The sequence below is a fragment of the Pogoniulus pusillus genome, chromosome 25 (assembly GCF_015220805.1).
Source record: "Pogoniulus pusillus isolate bPogPus1 chromosome 25, bPogPus1.pri, whole genome shotgun sequence".
In the NCBI taxonomy this organism is placed as follows: Eukaryota; Metazoa; Chordata; class Aves; order Piciformes; family Lybiidae; genus Pogoniulus; species Pogoniulus pusillus.
This window is the reverse complement of record NC_087288.1, coordinates 9,233,816-9,254,211: the sequence shown is the minus strand read 5'-3', so window position 1 is coordinate 9,254,211 and position 20,396 is coordinate 9,233,816. Positions and strand designations below refer to the sequence as shown.

The window sequence follows — 20,396 nt, the reverse complement described above, 5'->3', positions numbered from 1 at the left end:
AGCATTGGAACAGGCTCCCCAGAAAGGTAGTGGAGTTTCCTTCTCTGGAGACTTTCAAGACCTGTGTGGATGAGTTCCTATGCAACCTGCACCAGATTATGGCCCTGCTCTGAGAAGGGGGTTAAACCTGATGGTCTCCAGAGGTCACCTCCAACTCCTGACATCCTGTGATCTCCCTTTAAGCTGTCCCTCATATCATGATACATCCCGTGGTAGATCTAGCTTCCCATTTCATATCCCTTATGATGCCTTAAGTCCCCCCTGTCCTTACTTCACCTTCTCCTCCACTATTCCCTCTGCTTCCTTCCACACTCTTCAGTAGCTGAGTACTCACAGTATGCTGTGGGTGTCTTCCCCCAAGTTATGCAAGTTCTCACTGGCCAGCAGCAAGCCAAACAAGACAACTGTTTTGCCCAGTGGTCACTCTAGTGTGGTGTCTTCTTTGAAGCCTTGGAATTAATGCCAGGTTAATACCTTTCATAGTTCTATTAAATTTGACCAAAACTGGCAAATTAATTCAAAATTACTGGCAGGAGAATGAGGAGAGTAACTGGGAGAGGCAGGTAGAGAATGAACACATAAATCTCTCTTCTGCAATCAGATTGCAAACAGAAGGAGGTGGGAAAGACAAGGGGCTAAGGAAATCAGCTGGAAAATAAAGAACTGGAAAAAATCAGGGGGAAATGACAACAGTAATTCATATGATGCTTACTGCACAGTAAGCAGTGCACCTCTGCTACTGAGGCAGTCAGCTAGGTCTTATGTGCTGAAATTATTCCTGCTGGATGCAACACTCATCAAAGCCTGTTTACTCTGCACTGCCCTTTGTCTTTTCTTTCCTTTAATGTCCCTGGAAAGCTACATATCCAGCCTGCTGTGTCTGTCATCTACCTGTCTTCCCAGAATATGAAACAGGAGGAACATAGCAGCTCCTGGCTCATTAAGAGCAGTGCTGAGCCATAAGCCTTATGTACAGAAACTCTGACACACCTCAGGTGCATGTAGAGGGTAAGTCCAATTCCATAGCTGTTTCCCAGAGCAAAATGCCCCACACATATCTCATCTCCCACCAGTCAGCCTCCTACCTTCATCATTTCTAAGCTAGTAGTCAAACATGTGCACCACAGGCTGGTCTCTCGGCACTCACAGCTGCCATTAGGCCCTCAGAAGCTGTCCTGGCAGCCAGGCTGTGAATTACCCTGCAGTTGTAGCCAGGCAGCCACCACATGGGATAGTAGAAGAAGTAAGGCAAGGCAAGGGGAAGAAAGGTGTTGTAAGTGAAGAAGAAACATGTGTATCTGTGTTTGCACACAGCCAGGCTGTCCACATTCACTCAGGTGTTAAAAAGGAAGCTTTTCTGAGTCTTTTCCAGCTTAGAATCACAGAATCCTTTAGGTTGGAAAAGGCCTTCAAGGTCATTGTGTCCGAACATTAATCCTACTCTGCGAAGTTCACCACTAAGCCACATCCCCAAGCACCACATCTACATGACTTTTAAACACCTCCAGGGATGGTGATTCAGTCACCTCTCTGGGCAGCCTGTTCCAATGCCTGGCAACACTTTCAGTGAAGACATTTTTCCTAATGTTCAGCCTAAACCTCCCTGGTGCAGTTGCTTGGGAGAAGAGACCAAAACCCACCACACTACAACCCCCTTTTGGGTAGCTGTACAGAGTGGGGCAGTCTGCTTCCTTGTCCTCAGACTAAATAATCAGGCATGGGACACAGAGAAAACATCATTACCAGCACTAGGTCTGCTTCAGTTCTGGGAGCAAGGTAAATGCAGGGATAGGGGAGGATCTTCAAGTGTGTAATAGGAGCTAAGGTCAGTGTCAGAAAACCTCAAACAGGCCAGGAAAGACAAGGAAAGAAGATGAAAGGAAAGAGAGACTGTGAAGGCAGAAAGAGAAGTACCAAAGAAGAAACTCATTCTGTGCCTGGGCTGAACCATCCACTTCTGACATTAGCCTTCACAGAGATTGTACAGGGGTGCTCACAGAAAAGGGAGCCCTGGCATGCCTGCTTGCATGACTGGGGCATGGGCAAACACAATCCCCACCTCAGATCAGAAAGCTCCCATGACTGCATCCCATAAGGATGAGGAGCTTTCCATGTGCAAAGGCAACTGCTACATTTCTCTGCAAGCAGGTAAAAATTCCTGCTGTTCAGGACTAATGTTACTGGTGCATCCTTCCAAGATGCTGGTCATTACTGAGCTGGGCTCACTCTCTGATATAATGAGCCAAAAAGATGCTACTGTTGCAAAATGATGAATGTCCCTGCCCTACAGTGTCCTGTTTCACTTCACTTCACACATGTAACAGCCTGTCCTGGCACTTTTGAGCAAAGCACCTGTGAGGCAGGTGCCCATGCCATTGTCTATACCTTGCCAGGGCCATTTTGCTCTGCATTGAGCAAGAATGGAGCCCACAATGCAAAAGATTAATTTCCTCATTCACCTACCACCACGTTCAGCCTCTCTGTATGAGCATCTTTAGGTGCTACAAAAAATCAAGCTCTTTATACAAAGACTTTCTGGGTGTATTGTGTCAACCAGACAGAAGCCACTTTCATAGGCTCATGGGATCATTTCAGTCCAGCTGCTGAACTGACACTGCCATGGTCACCAAACCATTTCCTGAAGTGCTAGGTCTACACAGTTTTTGACACCTTCAGGGATGATGACTCTGCTACCTCTTCAGGCAGCCTGTTCCAATGCCTGACCACTTTTGCAGGAAAGAAATTCTTCCTAATATTCAAGATAAACCTTCCCTGGGACAACCTGAGGCCATTTCATGTCCTTCTATCACCTGATACTAGGGAGAAAACACCAACCCCCACCTCACTACAATCTCCACTTCACTGCAATCTATGCAAGACTCTGGTGGTCCTGAGCAACACTGAACATTTTATGTGTCTGAAAAACAGATTTCAAGGGAGGAAAAAAAACCCAAACCACAAAGTTGACCTGTTTCCAGATGCCTTGAGCAATAATCTTATTTGTATCTGCTAGAGCCAATTTATGTCTCTTGTAGTGAAAACATCTTGGCCTGTGTCAAAGAAATGCAGAGATGAAGCATGAAGCTGGGCCCTGGTGCTAAACTTCAACAATATTTGGGTATATTTCTGATCCAGGACTTGGTGGAAACTTTATTATTTTGAAATACTGATTCCTTTCTAGAAGTTGTAATTTATTTCTCACACATTTCTAACTTGCTCTCATTTCCTATTAATGCTGATTTCAATGGGAAAATCATTCAAGCACTTAAGATATTTGCCATTAAGCCAACAGCTCCAGGTCAGATTCTCTCCTTGCCCATGTCAAACATGCACAGGCAGACATCCAGAGAAATGGACCTGACTGGCAGTTTTAATAATGGATTTATCTTTATTAACTCAATACATCCCCAGATCTGCCCTGAGCTGGTGTGAGGAAAGGTTAAAAGTAGAGATTACCTCCTTGAATTTGAAAGTTTTGATTTTGTTCTTTCTTTAGATAGTATCTCCAGTGCTATCTACAAAGCCTTGTGATGAGGCACCTCTGCATAACTCCAGCAGCATTTGTTTCTTGTACACAGTGACCCTCTAGCAACACAAATTGCTAGAGTACAGCAGTGTGTGCTCAGATGGCCAAGAAGGCAAATGGTATCCTGGTCCAGAACAGGAATACTGTGGCCAGCAGGACCAGGGAAGTGATTGTGCCTCTACTCAGCACTGGCAAGGCTACACTTCAAGTACCGGGCCCAGTTTTGGGCTGCTCACTACAAGAGGGACATTGGGGTGCTGGAGCATGTCCAAAGTAGAGCAATGAAGCTGGTGAACACAGGTTGTGTGAGGAGTGGCTGAGGGAACTGGGGTTGTTTAGTCCTCATTAGAGGAGGCCAAGGGGAGACCTCATTGCTTTCTACAACCACTTCAAAGAAAGTTGGAGCAAGGTGGGAGTTGATTTCTTCTCATGTGCAACAGGTAACAGGACAGAGGAAATAGCTCAAGTTGTGCCAGGGAAGACTTAGGTTGGATATTAGGAACAATTTCTTCATGAAAATGGTTATCAAGTATTGGAACAGGCTGGCCAGGGAGGTACTTAAAAGGAGCATGGATGTGGTGCTGAGGGATGTGGTTTAGTGGTGAGATTGTGAGCTCTTGGCTAGTGGTTGGACTTGATGATCTCAAAGGTCCCTTCCAGCCTCAGCAGTTGTATGGTTCTATGAAAATTCTGGGAGTAGTAAGTGCATGGCTCAGCTCTTTTGTAGTTCTGTAGTTGCCACGCAGCAGCAGCTCACTAAATACAATTCATCTTTCTCTTTTCTTACCGGTCTAGGCCGTGTCTCTCTCAGGAACGATTTCAGGTCACCTCCAGCCATAAGCTCGAGCAGGATGAAGCGGGGCAGTGCCTGCAAGCTCACCCCGATGCAGCGCACGATATTCTGGTGGTTGAACTTGCTGTGGAGACAGGGAGACTCAGTTACAGAGACTCTCTAATCCAAAAAGCACAATTTAGATTAGACATTAGGAAGTTCTTCACTATGAGGGAGGTGAAACACTGGAATGGGCTGCACAGAGAAGTTGTGGATGCCTCATCTCTGGAAGAATTGAAGACCAGGAGGGATAAGGCTTTGAGTAAGATGGTATAGTAGAAGGTGTTGTTATTTTTACCTCATCTTCTAACCTCTAAAAGAAATCAAAAGATCCTATTGACAATTCTGAAAACTAGGCCTACAGATTTACACTTTGGAGAATAAAAACGAGTGTGGGCCCTCTTGAAAATTTAATCCTTAGCAATTTAGTGCCTCTTCATTTGAGAGAAGAGTGAATGAGAATGGTAATGCCTCTCCTCTTTGTAAAACACTTACAATCACAGGCTAAAACTGCTGTACAGATGTGTTGCATGGACATCACCTCTCAAAACACCCTTTTTCTTTACAGCGCTGGGCTGTGCAAGCCTACACAAGTGCTGTTCATCTTATTCATACATACCTGATAATGAGAGCTTCCATGAGGAAGTCCAGCTCATCTTGCTCTGAACACACTTCTGGCAATGTCTGGAAAAGAAAGAAGGGGTTGATGAGGAGAAGATATTTAAATTCACAGATGTAAAACACTTGACACAACAGTACTAACACCATCTGTAGCAATCCTTGTTTGCCTAAAAGAAACCTCACTCTGAGGTAACAGCTAAACCACTACTAAACTGGCCTGTGAAGCCTGCTGAAAGGTAACCATCAGAACACGTGGCCCATCAACATCACTGTCATCCTCCTCCCAGCAAAGAGTGCACAGTGTATGGGACTCTGCTGTATAGAGGATGAAGAAATGAGACTACAGCTCCTGAGCAGTCTGACAGCTCAATGCTCCTACCTTCCAGCAAGACTATGGACTATAACCAGCATTAGGCCTCTGCTGCTATGCAACCTCTAGAAGAAAACAAGCTAGACAGGCTGCTGAAGGAAGGGGGAATCCTACCAGGGTCTCTCAGGATTTAGCTTCATATTCAGTGCACATCCACTCTGTAACATAAAGCCAGCCATCTCCTACCTGCAGGCTCTGATGTATGTGCCAACTCTTCTCGAACCTGTGATGATTTTTGGCCTACAACTTAAAGGCTTTGGAGAGGTTACCACACCAGGCACGGCATGTGGACAGAGGATGGATTTCTTCCTCAGCCCTGCAGTTTGCTGCAGCTATATGGGAAATCTTTGCCTATTCACTGCTCACAGACCTCTCTCAGCAGTCTCACAAGCCTATATGCTACAAGCTGTACCATCATTATGGCGGATTGAAGTGTTGCAACACAGCAGCAACCTTTCTAGCCCCATCCTTTCAGTACTAGGGTAAGGCTTGATTTATCTTCATTTTCACAATGCATTGGGACTTTAGGGTGAAAGGTGCATGAAACCATCACGATAACTCATACACTGTCACTTACTTTCACAGCCACCTGCAAGGGAGTGGGGTCGCTGGGGATCCCTGCCACCTGACCTTCATATACCTCACCAAAGGCTCCGTGGCCCAAACCCCTGGACAGACCAGAGAAGACAAGAAGGTTTTACTACAGAGAACACACATTATAACACTGTGGTCACAGCTCACAGAACGGGCTCACAATTCCCATGGAAGTGAAACAGGAAGAACTGGATATTGACACCGATGATACCACTCCTCACACTATGCAGGTGACCTGACCTTGACGTGATCTTCCCTGGACCTACACTGTATTTAGCTGGTGGGGAAAGCAATCTTCAAAAGTGAACAGTCTCCACTGAAATCAGGCTGCTGGCACTGCAGTGTGTAATGGATAGTGCTCTTCTATGGCTTTGGTGTGGGTGCTATAGCGGTGGGTGCTTCAAACAGGTCAGTAAAGATGGATCTTAAGTCTTGGTGTTCCCACAACCTTAGATGCACTAACAGTTCCCATGATGTTTACACATCACCATTACAGAAAACATTAAACAAGAAACTAGGAAGGCACAATGTTTCTCAGAGGACCTGAATTCTAATCCAAGTATCTTTTCCTGATTTATTTTGTCATTCTGGGTAAGTACCTTAGCCAGTAAATGGTGATGATAGTGCTTTATAAAGCACTCAGCTCTAGGAATTTGCACTGAGAATTGTTTCTGGCACTGATCGTACTATGAAATGTACAATCTTATTTGAACAAAGCTACAAGAAAAAGAAGAAGGGATTGAACAGATTCTGATCTGTGTCCCTGGAATTCTGATATTGCTTACTTGTCTACTCAGTATTTGCTTGCTTAGCGTTAAGCCAGCTGGTACAATAGCTTACCACATAGTTTCGCCAGGATAAAGACCAGTCTAGGCAGTGAGACTCCAGAGAGGACTTATGTTGTCTCTGACTCAATTGCTTCTTTTAATAACACGTTGTAGGTATCAGATTGAGGCACTGCTCTTTGCTATGCCTGACCAAATTACTACAAACTGAGTATAAAGCAGATAAACCATCTCGTCACTCAATCTACTCCCGAGAAGTCCACCTTCTCTGCTTTATCAATTTCCTGTTCTCTGCAGCTTGTCACACTTCAAAAGTCACTTTATGGCCCGAGTGAAAAAGGCAGCAGCAGCACAGGGTACACTAGAAACTTCCAGATGCAGTCCTGCAAGATGTGCAGGGAAGGGGGAATAAGAGACATCAAAACATTGCAGACTGAGTGGTCTGCTCTAAATATCATCTTATTTAGCACCATAAGATCCCTAATATTCCAAGCTCCCCTGCTTCCACTTCTTGGCTTTTTGTGTACAACTGCACAGTGCCAGGCTAATGTCACATTCACAAGTGGCACACACTGGATCCTGCACTAGTGCTTATTAAGACTGTTTTGAAACTTTACAGAAGTTCTGATTTAGACAAGAGTGGTCAGGCTGCCCAGGGAGGTGGTGGAGCCACCACCCCTGGAGGTGTTCAAGAAATGTGTGGACATGGCATCTGGGGACATGGTTTAATGACCATGGTGGTGCTTGGTTGACAGCTGGACTTAGAGGTCTTTTTCAACCAAAACAATGCTGTGGTTCTATGACTGTCATGCTGGTTTTATATTGCTGTCTTTTTAATGTTATCTGGCAGTTTTGAACCCATTGTTTTTTTCCTGCTATTATACTTCAGGTTGTCACTGTATTTACCACAGATCCCACCAAAGACTTTAAAAGAGCCTCCTACAAGCCTCATCCTTCCCAGCATTTCATCAGTGGCAAATGGCAAATGGGCCATTCAACTGCACAGTCTGCAGAAGATGTGTCCAAATTACTGGTGAGGACTCTTCAGCTCCTCTCATAATCCCAGAAGATTAACACTGCACCTGCAGTAGGTCAAGGAGACTGTCAAAGCCTAGTCCCCTTCACACAAGCCTAACTATTGCAGCTTCACATCTGTCTTTTGACAAGGGGCGTGAGACTAAAAGTGCATGGGAACTTGTACATGCCTGCACAAAGACATGAGCTCACATCTGTGTAAGAGAGCCAGCATACCTCAGTGTATCATGGGAAGTATGAGGAAGACAAAGGTGGATTTACCGGATGAGGGAGATGTTTTTTCGAGGCACCTCTTTGAGATCACTAATGGATGTGGTCTTTCCTGCAAAGCAGTAGTTGGGATTGTAGTCAGTCATGATAGTCGAGGTACGCAGCTTGCTGAGTTTATATTCTGGGCTCTGTAATTCCATCTGCATGGCTTGCAGCTCCTGGTGCTTCCTGCGATACACTAAACATGGAGAACACAGTAAGCCAGAGACCGAGATTGGCTTTGGAACAAGACAGCAGCCATGCAGCACAACTTGCTGGGATTCACTGTGTGGCCAAATTTCAGCCAGTCAAACCAGTGACAATGTCATGTTTCTGTATGTCAAATAACTACAGACAGAAAAGGGAATCTGAAGTTACCCAGGAGCCTTTGATTTACACATCTTATGAAAAAGCAGGCTTGCTCATGAACTGTGTAGAAGAAGAAGAAATTTCAACTGCAGAGAGCTCAAATTTCAGTTTTTGTCTGCTTGTATTTAGTTTAACTGGATCTTTCAAGTATGAATCCAACTCCAGACCTGAGGGAGTCAGGGTATAATCAACTTCCCTCAAGTGACTAAAACCTGAAATGAATTATTACATCCTATTGTTCCAAATGGATAAACTGTTACCTTAGAACGACACACTCTAGGTTAAATTAGCTCATCTTGCAAAACTTCTTCTGTTTCTAAACAATAGAATTGAGCCAAATTTGAAATCAGTTTCCAGTAGCATCAAATTCTTTAATTGCTTCACTGATACTTCTAAAAGGTCATTAGAAGTCACACCCTAAAAGAAGACATTTCTGTGGCTGTTCCTTCGAGTAGTAACAGATACTGCAGGATTATTTTTTCAAAGCAAGATGCCAGTCATGAGCAGGTTAAATCACCATTGCCCTTGCTATTGATTTCTGTGGGAGCTGGATTGAGGCCAGAGACTGTGATGGGGATAGCTATTGCATCTTCTCCAGCAGATGTTGCTCAGGGGAAGAACTGAAGGGGTAAACATGCTCTCACAGAGGCAGATGGGTGTGATGACCTATCCACAAACCCCTCCTGCCCTCCATTTTCCTCCTCATTGCTTCTGGTTTGATTTTTCAAAATCGCTGCTCTTTCTTGAGATGGCAATGATAGGCTACTTGGATGGAAAGAGGATTACTCTTCCACTCCCTGAGAAGTAATTAGTAATTTTAAAGGGCTACTGTCAGGCCAGAAATCGTAAGTGGAGGACCATGTGTGCACAGCTGATAACTCCTAAAAGTCTTAAGACTGAAACAGCTGTGCAAATCTAATTTGACAGTTGTCATCTGCTGCTCTGGCTATATCCCTCCCCCCAGACTATATACAGTGTGGACAAAGAAAGGTGGTAGAGCTGTGGTTTGAAGTCCTGGCTGCTTTTCATCAATTCAGATCTACTCTGCTCACTATGAATGCAGGGGAGCAATTGTTTAAAATAAGAAAATGGAAAGGTAGAATGTCCAATAAAGAGGCCAAGAATGCCCACATCCTTACTAAGTAGCAGTCTGTAAAAGTGGAACTTCCAGGAGAATGTAAAGCTTAAATGTCATATATTAAGGAGCTAAACTTGCATACAAACAAAGCTTGCTTTTAGGCAAAAAGTCTCACAAAACTGCTGGCATCTGTGTTCTGGCAGCTTTATAGCACAAGCAATAACGTCTCTTCCCAGAAGCAACTAGTAACTGAAACCTCCTCAGTGTGGATAGAAACAGCTACCTAAATCTGAAGTTAAGGGGTGTGTGTGTGGGAAGGTGTCATTAAACACAGCAGGAGCTAAAAACCTGATTCATTTTGCCTCCCAGGACCTAATTATCCCTGGCTAAGGTCCAGCCCTCATATGAAAACACCTTTTGCAGAGGAACACTCACCTATCATGATTCCTGAAAAAGCCAAAATTAAAGCAGCCACCAATGCTGAAGTCACTACAGACAAGACCAAGGAGAGAGGGAGATGAACCACTGGCTCGGCTGTAACAGAGGCAGGAGAAGAAGGAATTACATGTTTGAAATGGTCTTTCATCAGTCACTTCACTGAAGACAGATTTTTCTGCTCTTCCTTCTATTTACTCATCTGCTGCTCCTAGAGTGTAGGAGCAACCTCTGGCACGATCAGTTCTCAGGATCTATGACCTCCAATACCTCATTGTTTCACTTTGCTCAATTAATATCAGGCCATTAAAAACAGATGGTTTGCTATCAATGAATTAACATGCACACTCCCTGGGTATAAAAACAAGACCATAAAAACCAGGGGCAGGAGGTTGGAGAGGTGGAAAGAACATTACATTGCCGAGGTTAAAGTGCTGCTATCAATGCCAAATCACAGCAAAAGCAGGAGGAGGTCTGCCATACATCATCTCCTAAATGCATCTAACCCAAGCAGAAAAACCTGGTAACAGTGAGTGCAGTACAAAGCATTGCATGGCTGCACCATCACTGGGGACCACAAGGCGTTCAGTGACCATCTAACTTTACTTCATCCTGGCAAAATGACCATCCTTCTTGCCATGGGAATGGTAAACACAGAACACATTTCTCATGCCAGTGACAAAGCTGTGAAAAGGATCCCCAAACCTCTGGAGTCACTTGCTCTAACTGCTAGGCAAGAAGATGAAGAAAACTCAGTAAGGAGCTCTGAGCACTTGGTGTATATTTTCATGTCAGACAAGTGCAGGCTCTGCCTTTAGGTTTCCTCAAAGATCTCTGCCTTGGGTTTGAGTGGACAGAAAGCTATTTTATCCCTTCCCAAAGGGGTAACATAAAAATGCTCCACACTGGATTGGAAGTTTAAATGTTTACAAACATACATAGAAATACGAACTGCACAAATTCCTATTCAGCCTCAGCCCAGTCCTTCAACCTGGGCTCACCACTACCTTGTCAGGCCAAAACCTTTCAAGGCCTTCTCCCCCACCTCCAACCAGGCCTCAATGACCTCTCCCTACACATCCCTACTCAGGCCCAAATGACACAGTAAAAATCAACCAGGCCACTCAAAGCCAAAAGCCTCAACTCCTCTGTAAATACCAGAGAGACTGGCTCTGTGGGAAGAGAAAGAGGGAAACAGGGACAGAGACAGAAATGTCTGTCTATATAGAGGTGAAGGCTGATGGGAGTGAAATAACAGAAGATTACATCTCCTGGTGACTGCCCCTGCAGGACTTTCCTCTGTGGTGAAGACACAGTCACAGTATCACAGTATCACCAAGGTTGGAAGAGACCTCACAGATCATCAAGTCCAACCCTTTACCACAGTGCCCAAGGCTAGACCATGGCACCAAGTGCCACGTCCAACCTTGCCTTGAACTGCCCCAGGGACGACGACTCCACCACCTCCCCAGGCAGCCCATTCCAGTGCCCAATGACTCTCTCAGTGAAGAACTTTCTCCTCACCTCGAGCCGAAATTTCCCCTGGCGCAGCCTGAGGCTGTGTCCTCTTGTTCTGGAGCTGGCCACCTGAGAGAAGAGAGCAACCTCCTCCTGGCCACAACCACCCTTCAGGTAGTTGTAGACAGCAATAAGGTCACCCCTGAGCCTCCTCTTCTCCAGGCTAAACAACCCCAGCTCCCTAAGCCTCTCCTCATAGGGCTTGTGCTCGAGGCCTCTCACCAGCCTCGTCGCCCTTCTCTGGACACGCTCAAGCATCTCAAGACATTCAGTCTTAAAGCCACAACAGTCTCCCATGCAGAGCATCTTACAGATTGTTACAGATTCTGCATCTGCATCTTGTGTGCCCAAACCCCAAGGACTTGGCTCTAGTAAGACCCCACCTGAAGTACTGTGTCCAGCTCTGGAACTGTCAGTACAAGAAGGACATGGACCTGATGAAGTGAGTCCAGAGGAGGGCCACAAAAATGATCAGGGGGCTGGAGCACCTCTGCTAATGAGGACAGGCTGAAGGAAGTGGGGTTGTTCAGTCTGGAGAAGAGAAGGCTCCAGGCAGACCTAACCGCCACCTTCCAGCACCTGAAGGGGGTCCACAAGAAGGCTGCACAGGGACTGTTTGCAAAGGCCTGCAGTGATAGGACAAGGAGCAATGGTTTGAAATGAGAGGAGACTTAGATTGGATGTTAGGAACAAGTTCTTTACCGTGAGGATGGTGGAGCACTGGAACAGGTTACCCAGAGAGATGGCTGAGACCTCATCCCTGGAGATACTCGAAGTGAGTCTCAGAAAGGGCTTTGGGTGACTGGATCTATTTGAGGATGTCCGTGCTCACTGCAGGGATGCCAGACTAGATGACCTTCAGAGGTCCCTTCAACTTGGGTGATTCTTTGACCTTCTATGATATTCTCCTCCACCTTGCACATTTTTTTGATTCTTAAGGTGACTGATCCTGGAACTTCAGTTTAGTTGGAAAATTCCTTCAGTAACCAAGCTGTCATGATTTCAGGGTGTAATGCTTAGCATCAGTGTGACCAGGAGCATAACCTGAGTCTCCTCAGTGCTGCACACTGTGGCAAACATATAGGGTAAGGCAAAGCAGCAGCACTGCTCTGCGCACCAGTCCTCAGCACGGAGGTGTAGGTGTCCTAGCAAAATTACTCTGCACCATGTACTGGCAGAAAAGAAGGTAACGTGCAACAGAAGTCAGTTTTAAGGTAACACTTTCAGAAAGTGCTTTCAGGATGTCTTCCAGGCCAAAATAGAGATTTTTTCCTGTGCCTTTCTGTTTCAACTACTAGCAGCCTACCCCACACATGTACTTACCTATACAAGACACACCATCCTCAGCCAACTCAGTGCCTGGCTCACAAAAGCAAATGACTTTTTGAGTCTCAAGATCAACGCGACACTCGTCCATCTCACAGTGACTGCAGTTAAGATGCAGCCTAATATCCACCTCTCCGTGCCCCTCTGTCACTAGGAGTGGATGAAAGAAGCTGAGTTAATAACTGTAAAGATCATTCATGTAAGTCCCTTGGGCAGATACAGGGGACATGGTGGTCATGGGTATCAAATGTGGCAGGGTGGGGCGCAGCTAAGAAACTGATTTCCCTACACCTTCCGTAGCTCTTGTCCTTTTCTCACGTAGAAAATAACATCCAACTGAAGTAGCCTCACCGCAGCTGAGAGGCACTGTCTCTCTCTGAGCAGAGAGTCCTACCACGTTAGCAAGGAGCCTAAGGGAAACCTAACCTTTCTGCAGTCTGTGGGGCTCACTCTTTTATTTCCTGGCCTTTATTATTCCCACTGAGATCAATCTTGCAATCTTTTCAAAACTTCTGTCTGTTGTAAAGCAAACTTTGGTTCTGGGCAAATAGAGGGGATTGTGTTTTCTGAACACATTGTAAATGCATTGCAGACACTGACTTCTGGGCAAATACAGGCTGGAGTGGCAGTATTTATCACTCCCACGGATTGCTGGGCAAAACTGCCTGCTTTTCTCTAGAAACTTCCTGCTCCAACAAGGATACTTCCTTGAGGGATGCTCTACAGGACACATTTGTTAATGAGTAGTCAGGTGCTTTGTCGGTTTCTTCTCTGAACTATTTGAACTATGATGTTCTGTTATCACCTTCTCTGGCCAAAATGCATTTACAAGTTGGCAGATTATATTGTTGAGAAGTGTTTTCCAACAGCCTTGATGTTCTCTCTACCTGCTTTCTTCCTGCTACTTCTGTCTCTTCTCCATTTCTGTTTTCTCCATTGTTCCTGTCTTTCTGCCTCCTCACATTCATGATGATGCTAAGCTGTACCCAAGGGCTTGTAAAGTGTCCTACAGATGCAAACTATTCTTAACATGAAATAAACCCACTAGAAGACTTCTGACCAATGTGAATACCTTTAAGTGCTGGAGTGTATAAAGTACCAATTGGATTAATAAAGGACACACCATCCTCCCCATCCATCTCTGGGTCATTGTCCATTGCAGCATTGCCACCTACGTCAAACCAGAAGTTACCTTAACAGAGTGAGGCTCACTGGCACTAAAATACAGGTAAGCATTGCAACATGCATGACTTCAGCATAGTTAGGGAGGCATACAAATGAGAAGAGAGAAGAAATCAAAGTATTTCATGTAGAAGGAAAACTTAGCAAGTTGTGGCATGAACCACTGGTCTCTTATCTCTAGAACTTCAATTTAAACAGCAGCATCTTGCAGCAATTTCTGAGCTCTGGTTTTAGACTGCTGCAAACTCAGGCACAAACTTTATGTTTAAGCATTTGGATGCTATGAAACAAGTAAGTCCTCCTCAAAATTATGCAGCCAAGAGACTGGAAAACATCAGTACTCAAGGTCTAAGTTCAATACCCTTGCTGATTCAGCTACGTACTGTGTCAGCAGAGGGAATGAATAATCTGATGTCCTTCCTCTCCTTTGCACCACGAAAGCAGAGTGGTCTGCCAGGAGTGGGGACTGAAGGAATTTATGAGTTGCTCACTTGTGCTTGAGCACAGAGAACATATCAGGAGCAATATATAGGCAATACATAGAACATATATGTAGCAGGGTGTAGGCCATATATTTTGTACTACAGGCATGCAAAGGTTCCCCCACCCAGAAATGGCTTTTCCCCTTTAACCATCTTCAGTGAAATTAAAATTATGTCATGGAAGGCATTCTGTTGGAAAAAGAAGCATTACACAACAACATGGTACACAACATGCACTTCATCATTTAAACTCACTACTCCCACTCAGGATTTCTAGTCTCTCACACACTTGATTTAAGCTGTGGAGAACCAGGAGTTAAAAAGTCCACCACAGTGCAGATGGCTGAAGAAACGATGTGGCCCAGGAGATTATTGCTTAGTAGAGATCTCGAATCTGGCCCACACCAGTTATAATCAACATAATGCCATCTGACAGCTGTCCTGAGGCCCGCAGCACGTTCAATTAGCTTCTTGTTGACTAAAGTCAACATCGCTGTTGTTATCTTAAGAGGGGTCCTGGCTGGCAGCCTGAGCCTCTGCCCCCAGGGACCACCTGTGCAAGACCAAGTCTTACCCACAGTAGGGCAAGGTAGAAGAAGCTGTGGTTTTTCCCCTGGCATAAAGCCTGTCTGCCAGCCTCTAGGACATGAGTCCTCAAAACACAGGTGCTGACAGTGGGAGCACAATAGCCTGTGGCTCCCCCTTCTTCAGCACTACAACCCCAACCTGGAAGGCTCAAGAATCACAGCAGGATCTTGAGGGCACATTTTTCAGAGTGCAAAGCCAGGATTACAGCTGAAGGGCTGACACCTGGCTGTTTGCTCAAACACTAAATGCCATACATTCATCTAGTGCTAAAAAGGCAACAGACAGACATACTGGTACATAACAGTCATATGCTAACTAAAGGAGAATTAGCTATCAGTGTTTCTCTGATCGTTAGCACTAAAGGAGGGGAAGGGACACCTTGAACATGAAGCCACTTTACCTATATATCCTCCGCCTCCTCCACCTGAGGAGCACCCCCCTCCACCCCCTCCGAAACCCCCTCTTGTCTCCCACCCCCACTTCTTCATGGCCTGGGGGCAGGATCTTCCTCCAGTAGCACCTTCCAGCAAGGATTTTCCTGACCACAGGAAGGAAGTGTTATCATTCCAGCCACCTCCACCACCTGCAGTTAAGAGAAGAGAAAAGACCCAAGAAGGGGTTATTTTTTGTGTCAAAACCACTGCAGGGATCTACAGAACAAGCACTCCTTCAAAGCACCTCAGATGAAAGGCAAAATCCAGGGTTAGAAGAGGGGATGTGCTTGCTACACAGTGCTACAGTGACCTTTCTGTAGGACTTCAGAGAGTGTTAATCACCTGCACCTCTTTTCACCTGCCAAATAAGGACAAGGGTTTTCCACGGAAAACACAGATATCTGCCTACTCCCTAACCACTTGTTTCTGGCTTACAGAGCTTTCCCCTTCTCTTTGCAAAAAGTACTTCTGAAAAAAGCCTAAGTTGGCTCTGAAGTGAAACAACAGGAGTTTAGTTAAAGGGATGTGGAAACATGTTCCAGCCCTGGGACGCACTTTCAGCTCTGCTGGATGTTCAGACCAAGGTCTCTTTCTGCATGACCCAGGGAAACTGAGTATGTCTACACAGCATGAAACAGTGCAGGGAGCAAGGTGGCTGCAAGTCACCACACCCCAAAATCAAACCGATTTGATTATGAGAGATGCTTTGTGGTTTTGGGAGAATTGCTATGACTACACCATCCTTATACGGTCAAGTATCCTGCACTGTTGGTACATCCTATATGCAGCTGTAAGACTTCCATGTTCCCCCTGAACTGTCTTTTCTGAGTTTCAACTCACCTCCTTGTGAGGAGGAATCTGGGAGAACCACATATTCTCCAAAGTTCTCTTAAAAGAATAAAGTTCCTTACCTGCAGCTCCTGAATTTCCATTCAACCCTGGGATAGAGGAATCATTCTCCAGCCTTTCTGGGTGAAAGGTATCAGTTTTGGCCCTGTAGGCCCTTCCACCACCTCCTGCTGCAATTATCAAGGGGACTGGTTCTCCATTCTCCATCTTAACAAATTCAGAAATAAAGGCAGTGTTCAAACTGAGCGAGACAGAAATGGAAGTTCAAACACATGCTAATTACTGCATGTCACATTAAGCACACATCTGGGACTGCTCATAGAATCACAGAATCATAGAATCAACCAGGTTGGAAGAGACCTCCAAGATCATCCAGTCCAACCTATCACCCAGCCCTATCCAATCAACTAGACCATGGCACTAAGTGCCTTATCCAGTCTTTTCTTGCATAAGTCATCATAGAATATCAGGGGTTGGAAGGGACCTCTGGAGACCACCAAGTTCAACCCCCTGTTGAAGCAAGATCACCTAGGGCAGGCCACACAGGTTGCACACAAGCTATCCTCAGCTTTTCCTGTTGGCATAGGCCAAAGGTGTAGCAGAAGTCTAATGTTCTACAATGATGGATTTGAATGAAGTCCTGGGGAATTTGCTCTTTGTAGAACGATGCTTCAGCATCTCAGCTTGCACTGGAATAAAACCTGTTATTTTTGCAAAGGAACTTCCAAGCCACTGGAGCAAGTGTGGGCACAGCAGTTCTAAGAAGCATGAAGTATCAACTCAGCTCCCTGCAGCTGTCAAGTAGAAAGGAAGGATACCTGGGGCTCACTTTGTGGGCCTTTCACCAGATATGTATAAAGGGTTCTCAGGTGTTTTGGATGGCAGTTCTAGAGCAAGTGGCAGGATGTTCATGCTGAAGATGCACAGGGGCTAGGTTTCCATACCTTAAATATGTAAGTTGCACCTCCCCCACCTCCGCCTCCTCCTGCCCATTCATTGACACTTCTGTTCACACGGATCTCCTCTTCTATCACATTGTTTTCTCCAATGCAGACTTTCTGTATCACATCATTAGTCTGGAAACAGAAGACAACCAGGTCTGAATTCTGGTAAGAAATCTCCATGTCCTTGTACATATACAGACCTCGTGTAAGTTTCACCCTCCCAAACCAATAAATTGTCCTCCAGTGAAACTGCACAAGGAGGAGCAAGTCAGTGCTCTTCTAGAAGAATCTTGCTTTTTGCTTCAACCTTTGTCTGAAGAATTTGTTGCCATTTTAATGGAATTATTTCGAAGCAAGCTCAGTGCTGGTATCTATTACCACATAAAACAGCTCCATAAACTTCTAAGATACAAGATGTAGCAGAATTTACTGCAAATACTTCCCAGCATTTGTGGGAATTAACTGTCTGTATTTCACAAGTGGAACAAGGCAGTAACCCAGCAGTGATGTGACTTGCTCCATCTCACACAACAGCCAAATGGTGAGAGAACATAAAGATAACCCAAGTTTCTTTACTCCTTCTCCAGTGCCCTATTGACTGGGGCCAGGCAACCAAGATGTATCTAGCCAGATCTAAGGTGTATTGGTGGCTCAGGTAGATGTACCAGAGCTAGCTTTAACCTAGGTCATGGCATGGAGAGCAGCAATCTGTTCAGCACAGACTAGCTTTTTAATATTAATCTACACTTCCAAGCACATTTTGGTGTTGAGCTGATGCATACACAGTAGCAGCAATTCTACTGTAATTGCCAGTTCTTGCTAGTTCTAAGACTACAAAACTAGCTGCAATCTTACCTGATTATAACGTTGACTTGATATTAAAGAAAAGACCTCACTGAAAAGCCCCCATCAACTGGCACTGCATGTAATGAGCCTTCTGCATTAGGCAAACACGGAATTCACCAGCTGATTTCAAATACAATGTTCAACCACCACTCTCAAATACTTCTGGACTATCATCTAAGAAAGGCAACTGCCACTTTGATTTCAGATTGGAGCACTAGAGCGCAAGGTAACCAGGTGTCTGCTGTATTTGTAAGTTGCAAGATTTGCTTCTAGCATTTTTTGCTACAAATTATTTTTTACACATTTTTTAAGACAAAATTTTACACAGAATCACAGAAACATTCAGGTTGGAAAACACCCTCAGGATCACCAAGTCCAGCCAATATCCCTACTCCGCAAGGTGCACCCTAAGCCATATCCCCAAGCACCACAACAAAATGACTTTGAAACACATCTAGAGTTGGTGACTCAACCACCTCCCTGGGCAGCCCATTCCAATGCCTGACCACTCTTGCTATGAAAAAATGCTTCTTAATGTCCAGTCTAAATCTGCATAGTTGCAGCTTGAAGCCACCCCCTCTTGTTCTATCACTAATAACCTGTGAGAAGAGACCAGCACCAACCTATCCACAAGGTCCTTTCAGGTAGCTGTAGACAGCAATGAGGTCTCCCCTCAGCCTCCTTTTTTCCAAACTAAGCAGCCCCAGCTCCTTTGGTTGCTCCTCATAAGATTTTTTCTCCAGGCCCTTCCCTAGCTTTGTTTCCCTCCTCTGCACTTGCTCCAGTACCTGCCTTTTGTAATGAGGCACCCAAAGCTGAACACAATACCTGAAGTGTGGTCTCACCAGAGCAGAGTACAAAGGGACAACCACAGCATCACAGAAATGTTCTGTTTGGAAAAGACCCTCAGGAACACCAAGTCCAACTGAGAACCCTACTTTACAAGGTTCACCCTAAGCCATATCCCCAAGCACCACATCCAAATGGCATCCAGGCTTAATGACTCAACCCTGGGCAGCCCATTCCAATGCCTGACCACTCTGTCTGCCAAAAAATGTGTCCTAATGTTCAGTCTAAACCTAACCAGCCACAACTTAAGGTAATTCCCCTCCTGATACAACTCTGTATACAAGTACCTTTATTCATTTCATCTCCGCAACGCCACTCTGTCAGGCACACTGAACTCACTGAGTTTAAAGCAATCTCACAACAGTTTAAAGCAAAAAAGCACAAAGAGCTGTTATAATAGGACTGACATCTGCTTCCATCTGCATTTTCCTCCAGAAGAGGAACTTGCTGAAAGCACCTTGAAGTTACAAATTATTCTGTTGGCCAAAAAAAGCTTCCCAGGTTGTGCCAGAGAATGAATGGCATGCATTTCGTGCGTGCAGACTTGCCTTCCATAGTCGTCCCCCTCTTTAATTGATTTGCAGTTGGGTGGGGATGATTAATAAAATGACAAAGTCAATGACCCAAAGGAACCACTAGATTACCATTGAATAAAAAAATCCTTCATGGCAAAGACGTAACTGATTACAATTCAATCTAGTAAAAGTCCCTTCTACAAGTCAATGCAATCTCTTTGCCTCAATGCAAGAATTACATTAGCACTCAATAAATTCTCGCTAAGATTACAGTGACCTGCAATTTAATGAGTCCATATATTACACTCAGCAGGAATGTCCTGGTCACAGACATTAGATGGAAGTTTGAGTTATGGCATTTCTCATTTCAAAGAGGCTTCCTATTAATGGTTTGTTTGTAGATATGTATAATTTCAGTTTTAACATTGTTTATTTCAGTGCCCAGCCTTGAGAACCACATCCTTCAACCCTTCTCTGCTGTAACAGACTGCTAAGCTTTCATCTGTTGGATAGCAGCCACTAACAATGGAGAAATGCTCAGCATGTAAATGTCCAGCTCAAACCTGGAGGTGATATTTCATCAGATAATGCTTAGATTTCTCCATAAGAATCTTCCATGTTCTCATCCTCCAAAGAAAACTAAATGATATTGTGCCTGCAATGGTAGAAGTTGTGCCTTTCTGTCAATGCATCTGCAGTAATGATTGGTTAGTAACACAAAAATCAGTACTGATTCAGCAGCCATGAATTTGTCTCTCTCATTCCCATCAAGAGAATAACCAAATAGGCCTTGTGATTTGGGTGTCTCCAGAGCTGCAGAGTACTCTGACAATATGGCAGGTCTGGGCTCAACAACAAAGGCAAGGCCCCATGAAGTCAACCTTGAATAAAGCAGTCTCTGAAAACTCATGCAGATGCTGTGAGATATGCAGCTCAATCAGAAACTTGTAAAGCATTATCATAAGAGTC

General features: G+C 44.9%; 1 protein-coding gene across 2 annotated transcripts in view; it reads right to left on the bottom strand.

The window, feature by feature from the left end:
- LOC135186555 (ALK tyrosine kinase receptor-like) overlaps nucleotides 1-20,396 on the bottom strand; it is a 203,259-nt gene that overhangs the window by 14,685 nt on the left and 168,178 nt on the right. Inside the window, exons 11-20 of one of the 2 annotated variants that reach the window (XM_064164356.1) lie at nucleotides 17,218-17,349; nucleotides 16,336-16,480; nucleotides 15,391-15,573; nucleotides 13,811-13,909; nucleotides 12,736-12,888; nucleotides 9,895-9,993; nucleotides 8,025-8,211; nucleotides 5,927-6,017; nucleotides 4,978-5,042; nucleotides 4,314-4,443 (exon numbers count right to left, since the gene is read on the bottom strand). In XM_064164356.1, coding sequence (XP_064020426.1) covers nucleotides 4,314-4,443; nucleotides 4,978-5,042; nucleotides 5,927-6,017; nucleotides 8,025-8,211; nucleotides 9,895-9,993; nucleotides 12,736-12,888; nucleotides 13,811-13,909; nucleotides 15,391-15,573; nucleotides 16,336-16,480; nucleotides 17,218-17,349 — 1,284 coding nt within the window. Of the gene's footprint in view, nucleotides 1-4,313; nucleotides 4,444-4,977; nucleotides 5,043-5,926; nucleotides 6,018-8,024; nucleotides 8,212-9,894; nucleotides 9,994-12,735; nucleotides 12,889-13,810; nucleotides 13,910-15,390; nucleotides 15,574-16,335; nucleotides 16,481-17,217; nucleotides 17,350-20,396 lie in introns of those variants that run through there. The other variant, XM_064164357.1, reaches the window with a different exon arrangement.